The sequence below is a fragment of the Manis javanica genome, chromosome 10, assembly GCF_040802235.1.
Source record: "Manis javanica isolate MJ-LG chromosome 10, MJ_LKY, whole genome shotgun sequence".
NCBI lineage: Eukaryota > Metazoa > Chordata > Mammalia > Pholidota > Manidae > Manis > Manis javanica.
In genome coordinates this window covers 83,076,665-83,085,697 of record NC_133165.1, presented here as the reverse complement: position 1 = coordinate 83,085,697, position 9,033 = coordinate 83,076,665, and the positions used below count along the sequence as shown (strand labels likewise).

Here is a 9,033-nt window from a genome sequence, read left to right as displayed (position 1 = left end):
TTGTTCCTTAGTATCTTTCTATAAACTCTTCTGGATGTTATAGGTAAAAACTTTTACTTCACCTTGTATGTTTATTTTAATTTAGGTATGTGCCTTTTCTAAATTACTGCATGATTTAGAGGTTGGAAACAATTACCTTGATATTGTCAAGACAGAAAACATTGTGTTATCTGGGGTCCATCACTAAACTTTAACCTTTTTCTGTGTTTGATGATGAAGATACCAAGGAACACAATTTTCTTTAGAGATATTATTAATCCTTTTTTTAAAGAAACACACTAAAATCTGTCCTACAATTATTTACACAAAATATACTCTTGAAAGGACAACTTGGAAAACACACTCTTTCAAATTAATCCTGAACTTCAATTCACTAGCTGTGCAAACCAAACAATACAACTGTCTCAATATGTACCTGGCATTGAGAACAGTATTCTATAATGAACATTTTAAGTATGTGTTGGCCAAACATTTGAATATCCTATCATGGGGAAAAGTTTGTGTCACCCCAAAAATTTGTGTCACCCCAAAAATTTGTGTCACCACTATTCTGATATTATGGGTTTAATAGTTACCAAAGATTCATTCTTCATCTCTTTTAGGCCATGCTTAATACAAAGAACAAAATAAAATAAACACAAAGGAAAGAAATAGGTGGAGAGAAATATCATTGGTAAATATTTTCTTCTTATAAATATTTACTTACAAATTTTTAACTTACTAAGAGATTTACTTACTAATTTACATATTTTTAATTTTTCAAAATTTTACTCACTCATTAATATATTTTTAATATTCTTTTGAAGTTTTTATCAGACTCACTCTCCTATCTCTAAAAAATCCTTCTTACTTCTCTAGGTTTCCACAAGTTTTGTTTTTATCTTATTCTTCTTTTACCTCTCACACCTCATACAATGTCCTGAACACATAGTTTTATATTTCTATCTGCTTCTATATCCTTCGTCTCATTTTTCACTTCATTTTAACTGGTATATTCTCATCTCCACAACATGCATTAGAAAACTGAAATTACCACTGTGGTTACTGATATTCTCAGGGTACAAGGTAGGTAGGGTAGTGATCATAACAGAGATAAGTGAAATGTGTGTGTGCGTGGTTGGGTGGGTGGGTGAGGTAAATGCAAACATGGGCTGAAATACTTGTAATAACAGGTATTGATTGTCTCCTAGTATGCAAATTTCTTATATTAAACAGAAATAGCTCCATCCCAAACTCTTGGCATAAATTCAAGAGAGAAGAAAATTTCATTCTATGTTTTAGAAATACCTTTAACTTCCGTATAATTTATTCAAATAAAAATGGTGAAAATTTACTGCCATGATATAGGTTTTTCTCTGTTGCAAACTAAAGATTGAACTGTCTGTCTAGATACCCTGGAAGGCAAACTACTGTTCTTCCTGCCGTGACCATCTCTAGAACGTGAATGAGCCTTGTGTCGCTCCAGCTGAAACATGATCTTCACCACTAGTTATCACTGTTACTTTCTCATTGGGATCCTCACTTTCTTGTTCTTCTTTTTCCATTTAGACCTGGCCAAGTAGAGGACAGTAATGGGGAACCACACAAGAGTCACAGTGTTCATCCTAGCGGGTCTGACTGATGATCCACAGCTGGAGGCGGTGTTGTTTACCTTCCTGCTGCTCACCTACCTGCTCAGCATCACCGGCAATCTGATCATCATCATACTCACCCTGCTGGATCCTCACCTCAAGACCCCCATGTACTTCTTCCTTCGGAATTTTTCTTTCCTAGAAATTTCCTTCACAACTACATGCATCCCTAAATTGCTGGTGATGATGGCAACCGGGGACAAAACCATTTCCTATAACAGTTGTGTTGCTCAAGTGTTTTTTGCCTTCCTTCTTGCAGCGTGTGAATTTTACCTGCTGGCAGCCATGTCCTATGACCGCTACATTGCCATCTGTAAGCCCCTGTGTTACACAGCCATCGTGAGCACTAAAATCTGCACACAGCTTGTCTCCTGTTGTTGGCTTGCTGGGTTCTTTACCATCTTTATACCTCTCCTCTTGGGCCTAACCCTTGATTTCTGTGACTCCAACATTGTTGATCATTTCTACTGTGACTCAACTTCCCTCATGCAGATCTCCTGCTCAGACACAAAGCTCACCGAGATAATGGGATTCATTTCTGCTGTAATGGCACTCCTGGTCACCTTGGCAATGGTGATAGTATCATATACGTACATTGCATTAACAATTCTAAAACTCCCTTCAGCCAATCAGAGGAAAAAAGCTTTTTCAACATGTTCTTCTCACATGATTGTGATTTCCCTTTCTTATGGCAGCTGCATCTTCATATATGTTAAACCTTCAGTGAAACAAAAAGTATCTTTTTCCAAGGGAATTGCAATTCTCAATACCTCTGTTGCACCACTTTTGAACCCTTTCATCTACACCTTACGGAACCAACAAGTGAAACAAGCCTTCATTAATATGATACACAGGGTTGTTTCTCTCCCAAACAAATGAATATCCTATTGCATCACATGTAAAGAAACAAACAATGGGACCCTGGCAATACCAGTGTATCCAATAGTAGCTTCCAACACACAGTTCCTCATTTATTGTGGTTTCTTTGCTTTGTTATTTATCTCTATCTCATTTCAAGCTGTATTTTCAAAAAGCTTGGTTTCAAAGAATTTTATTTTCTTTATAGTCTTCAGTATAGATTATTTTCACTTCACTTCTTTTCCTGTTGATACCTGGAAAAACTGAGCCAAGTTCTTCAGCCTGTCTCTTTTATATTTGAATTCTAGTTAGTCAAGAATATAAATATATTTAATTAAAATATATTGAATGTAGCATGCCATGTAAAGGTAATTATCATTGTTTACTTGCACTTAATTACAACCTACATAAAATAATATTCATTTATATTTTTGAAATACTACCAATTTTTGTGTGTCCTCTACTGAATGAATAAAAAGAAAATTGTGGTAGAGTTAACCGTTAGTAGTGTTGATGCTCAACTTAGAGAGTGTTTGTCTATTAAAAACAAAAGATCATTGTGTTAAAATACATCCAAAGAATCTGGTTGTTTTCTACTACTGCATTGTTAACATTTAGAAGTATTTCAATTGTAGATGAGAAATGGTTTTTCTCATTACCTTATTTAAATAAATAACAATGAAATACCATGCTTATTAGGTGTTTCCATTCTCAAAAAATTTCCTTTGAAAAGTTGGGATACTTCTGAAGCTATCTGGAAACTGCCTATAAATGACTGATAAATGAGGAGGACAATGCTATCTCAGTGTATTTATTCTCTCCGTTTGTCACTGATATACATATATACATTTATAGCTATGCTTTCTACCAGTGACACCAAAATATTAGAATAAACTGAACTTTTCTTTAGGATTTTTGAATTCCCAGTAATAATCTGGAATTTCAGGGGCTCGACTTCTTTGTCATGACCAGAATTTTAAAATATGAAATATAATAAAGAATGTTTTCACAGAAACACATCATGGTACATGATTTCTTTTCCAGAAAAGTTTATGAATTAGGCAATTTCATTTCCTTTTTAACTTTTGACCTTGATTTGAAGAAAATGTATTTTGAAAATACCATCTAGAAAAGCATAATAAAACACATCCAGGGAAAAAAATCTATATAACCTGTAATGGACTGGGCAGTTCTTTATGTTTTCGTATAACTTGTTAATAAACTAGATCTTAAAAAGACATGTGAGTCATAAATACAATTTCAGGAATAGTGGTTATTTAAACAATTGATTATATTGTCCCTTAATCATTTATATGCATGCATTTTCCATTTTAAGAAAATTGATCTAGTTATCCCATAGCATTATCTAACTTTCAGAAATTTTAAGAGCATAGAAAATGAAAAAAATACATATAATATAATGAGGCAATATAATAAAACCAAAAGTTAAGGGTCTTTCAATATTCTCTTTAGTTTGTATTCTGCTATCTATGGTAAATAACTAGTAAATAACAGGTATTTGAAAGTATATAAATAAAACATTTCAGAAAAAAATGACAAAAAGGTTTATATATATCAACTTCTTCTGGTTTGTACAACAGATGATTCAAGAAGTTTTAAATTAGAAATCATACATATTCCTTTATGTATCATTAAGGAAGATGAGGTTAAGGAAAGCATTTTTATTGCTTTTACTTCACTTTCCTATATTTATGTTTTGTTCCGTACATCATATAGATGTAGGAAAGCATCAACCCATTTCATAGACTTAGTATCAAATTATAAATAGGAAGATTGATAAATGTAGCAATGTGTCATCCAGAATTAGTTTGCTTAAACTGCCCAAGTTAAACCACCTTTTTGTCATCGAGTTTTTCTGAAATGCTTTATTTATATATTTTCAAATGTCTTTCATCTACTAGTTATTTACCATAGAGGTTTTCTGCAACTCCTTGTAAGGGTTGAGCTTTTCTAAAGTAAGACTTCCCCATTCTCACCACTTCCCACTTGCAGGCAGGTTAAAGTTGTATCACCTGGCTTCTCTTATTTCAGTCAGTCTCTGACATTATCATCTCATTATGTCTAATGGAACCACTATCAGTGGCCTCTGAAATCTGAATTCCCAGTTAGCTTAATAGTGCTGTATTTTTAAAATATGGTCTTGAAAAAGTAACACAACTCTTTAAATAGAGGTACAACTTGTTTCTTAAGGGAACCTCCACCAGAAAAGCTGAAATATTCAACCTTGAAATTCTTTCAACATTCTTTTCTTTGAGGAAAGCTGAACAACAAATATGATATAAAAACAAAATTTCTATTTTGTTGACTAATTACTGGATTGCATGCTTGGTGGATATTTTATATGTAATTCTGGAAATGTGATAAGATATAATGATTACGATTAGCATTATGCATAGGAGCAAAAGATTGCTCAGTTAGGACAAAATCATTTTGAAAACCACAGAGTAAAAAAAATAGATCATAAAAATTTAAACTCAGGGAGATTTATCTTCCATTACTCCAATTAAGGAGTAATGAATTATATAATCATTGGTGAAAGATTACTAGTAGTAATGATTAGTAAAAGAGGAGAAAAATAATACATAGACACCGATCAAGAAAAATGCAATAATTAATAAAATTAATGATCTTCCTAACAGATGCTTAAATTGCGAATTTAGATAAAGCAATTGAATAAGTACATCATAGAAATGCTTGGTATAAAGTACCTGTAGTAGAATAGGAAGAGTTACTTAATAATATGGAGAATAAAATGGATAAGTTCAACAGTTTTCAACAATTTTAACTTCTAGTACAATTTTGTTAGGATCTACTAAAAGACATTTGTCTGTGTAAACCCAGCCAATTTGTAAATGATAAAATAAATATTTGAGTGTAAAGAAAATGCAGAACTGAAAGAGTTCAAAGTAGTGAAGATGTTTGTAAAAATAATATGGTAAGGATCATAAGAAACTGTGGAAGACTATTTTTCATGAGGAATGGACTAGCATGATACCTACACCAAATACTGAATCCTGGTTTTGATAACCACTCAGTTATATAGATCAACTTCTTATGGTTTGTACAACAAATGATTCAAGAAATTTTAAATTAGAAATGATACATATCTCTTTATGTATCATTAAGGAAAATGAAGTTAAGGAAAGCATTTTTTATTGCTTTCATTTCACTTTCCTGTATTTATGTTTTGTTCCGTACGTCACATAGATGCAGGAAAGCATCAACCCATTTCTTAGACATATCAAAGGATAAGTAGGTAAATTGATAAATGTAGCAAAAATTAGGATAATGATAAAAAATGAGGTTTTTCTGTGATGAATAAAGTACGCAATAATATTCAGAGATTATAAATTAAATTCAGAAACTGAATGAAAATGAAACATGAAAAGTATAGCATTGGTAGATACAATGTAGACTTAAAAATCCACTACTGAGGGGAAGCTTTTGGAACATGGGTTATAATTAACACTGATAGTTAGAATTTTTCTTCACTATCAATAGACAGTGTAATTCAAATAACTTACATGCCCTGATTCTTTAAAGCATTCATGTAGTAAGGAGTCAGATTGAAAACAATCAGGTAAATTGCATTTTGCCAAATAGAAACTATTCAAGTCCATAGAGAGGAGATATTTGTCAGGATACGATAATTCTAAGTTGATCTGTTACATGATTTTAACTATACAACAACTTACGCAGAAAAAAATAAGTGTTCATGGATAAATTCTACAAAAGTGTCTTTCCTTGGTTTTCAACATTTTTAGAAACTGAAATAAAACCCTGTTTTTGCAGTTTATTCATTTTATAATGTAGTTTTGATAAGATTCATAAAAGGGAAATAAGAACAAATCAGTGGAGATAGATTTCGTTTGACTTGGACTGACAGGTGAACCTTTGCTGCAAATTGTCATTTTCTGGTGTCTGTTTCTCAAATGCAATGTTGAACATGATGGAGAACTTATCCTCCTTACCCTGCTGAGTCCCTTTCTAAAAATTTTAATGGGTTTTTTTCCTCTAAAAATTCTCCTTCTTAGAAATCCTATTCCTAAATTCATGATAACCTCAATGACTAAAAACTAAACATTTTCCTGTAACATTGGTACAACTTGACTTTTGTTTCATCTTTTTGGGAGCGTGTTATGTTCCTATGTCCTCTGACTACTGTGTTGTGATCTAGAAACCACTTAATCACCTCTATGATGCATGGTAAAATATGCTACTATCTTGTACCAACTTGTACTCAACTCATGGGAATTGGGTAGCTAGACTAATCTTCTAATACAGTTGAGGAACAGATAAAAGTTCATTTGATGGTATTTAGATATCAAAATGTTTCAGCAGTAGTGGCTGAATATTATTCTAGATCTACTGGATCACCAGAGAAGACCTCTATGAGACAGAAAATGGAAAACAGCAAAATCCAGGAAAGACCAAAGGCAGTTTTTAGAAGATAAATACAATTGAGATATCTCTAGTTAGAATCATCAGTGGAAAATGACAAGGCACACATTACTGATTGAGTAGTGACCTCACTATAGATCCTAGAGATATTAGAAGAATAATGAGATATTATGAAAAAGTTTGTGCCAAAAATAAGTGATTTATATAAAACAGACAAAATGCTTGTAAAATATAAACTTCTGAAACATGCAGAAGAAATGTATAAGCTGAATATCCTGTAACTGTTAAAGTAAATGATTTGTAGTTAGAAATTTTCCCACAGAAAAATATCAGGGTCTAGATGGCTTTAATTGTGAACTTACCCATTCTTTTTAAAAAACTACCAACTCTGTAGTTTTTTTTAAAAAAGAATGGTTAAAAGTCTACCAATTTTACACATCCTTCCAAATAAAACAGAAGAGAAGGCAATACCTCTCAATTCAGTTTTAAGTCATCAGTATCATGACACTAAAAAGGGCAAGACATTAGAAGAAAGCAAACTTCATAAAACATTCCTTATAAATAACAGATACAGAAATTATAAAGAATATATAAAACATTCAATCCAATAATACGTAAAAATGATAGTATACCATGACCAAGTGAGATTTATTTCAAAAAATTAATTGCACAAGTACCATTAGAAAGCACATTGTTTGAATTCGTAACATTCATATACCTACCAATACAGTAACAAACAATTTGAGGAAAAAATAATACAATTTCAAAGAGAAATAGATGAACCTACTGTCATAGTTGAAAGTTCAACAACTCTGTCCAAAACAGATCTGGCCAAAACAAAATCAATGAGGACAGTTTTTTGAATAAAATAACAATGTCAATGGATATAATTGAGACATCTGTAGAATATGTCAACCAGCAATAGCTATAAACACATTCTTCTCAAACTCACCAAGATACAATACATTCTGGGTCATAAAATACATTTAAAAATTTTTGAAGCATATAAATCATGCAGTATCTGCTCTCAGACAACAATGGTATTAAACTAGAAATAAATGAAAAGAAAACACTGAAAAGCCTTAAATTATATGGATATTTAAATGACACATGAATCAAAGAAATCTCAAGAGAAATTTAAAATTTTTGAAATGAAGATTAAACAATTTATTAAAATCTCTGGGATGCAGTGTAGGTAGTGCCTAGAGGGAAATACATAGTATTGAATGCATCTGTTAGAAATGAAGAAAGCTTAATAATTGATAATCTAAACTTCCAACATAGAATATGGATTAAAGAAAAATTAACAAACACCATGAATGAGTCTATAAATTTGATAACCTAGATGAAATGGACAATCCTTGGGAGAAATATTTTGTCAATATTCACATAAGAATAAATAAACCACAGAAGCCTGTGTATGTTCAATTAAAAGGCCAAAAGATGTAGTTTTGAAATGATCAATAAAATTAACTTTAGCTGCAATGACCAAGAACTGAAGACAGAAGGCTCAAAATAGATCAGAAATGAAACTCAATTTACTACTAAATGACCTTAGAGAAATAGAAAGGAATATAAATGTATGCTATGAAGAATTCTGTACCAACAAAGCAGATAGCATAGTGAAAGGCACAAATTTGTAGAATCCCACCAATTACCACTGACTTGAAAGAGAAAATCCAAAACTATTACACATCAGCAATAACAAAAACATAAACGAATAATCCAATTAAAAATGTGCAACATTTGAATAGCCATTTCTTGAAATGGTCAACAAACACATGCTTCAGTAGCCATTATGGAAATGCAAATCAAAATCACTTCAAACCCACTAAGATGGCTATACTTTTTTTAAAAATGTGGATTTAGAGTGATCGGGTCCCTCATTCATTGTTGGTAGGAATATAAAAAATTGTGGAGTCTCTATGGAAAACAGTTTGACAGTGATTTTAAGGAAAATAAACATAAAACTCCCATATGTCCAGTAACTCCATTCCTCAGTTTTTATCCAAATAACTGAAAAAAGGTACTCAGATATTTGCACACTATTGTTATTAGTCACCTTATTCACAATAGCCAAAATGTGGAAACAATCCAAATGTCCATCAGTGAATTAATGGAT

The 9,033-nt window shown here is 31.9% G+C and overlaps 1 protein-coding gene across 1 annotated transcript; it reads left to right on the top strand.

The window, feature by feature from the left end:
- The first annotated feature begins 1,571 nt into the window (after positions 1-1,571).
- LOC108408799 (olfactory receptor 6C74-like) lies at positions 1,572-2,510 on the top strand. Its single transcript, XM_037006353.2, has one exon. The coding sequence runs from the start codon at positions 1,572-1,574 to the stop codon at positions 2,508-2,510; it is 939 nt and encodes a 312-aa protein (XP_036862248.2).
- The last annotated feature ends 6,523 nt before the right edge of the window (positions 2,511-9,033 follow it).

Excerpts from the sequence above, each read along its gene's own strand:
- LOC108408799 (XM_037006353.2), top strand. The coding sequence starts at position 1,572 with ATGGGGAACCACACAAGAGTCACAGTGTTCATCCTAGCGGGTCTGACT.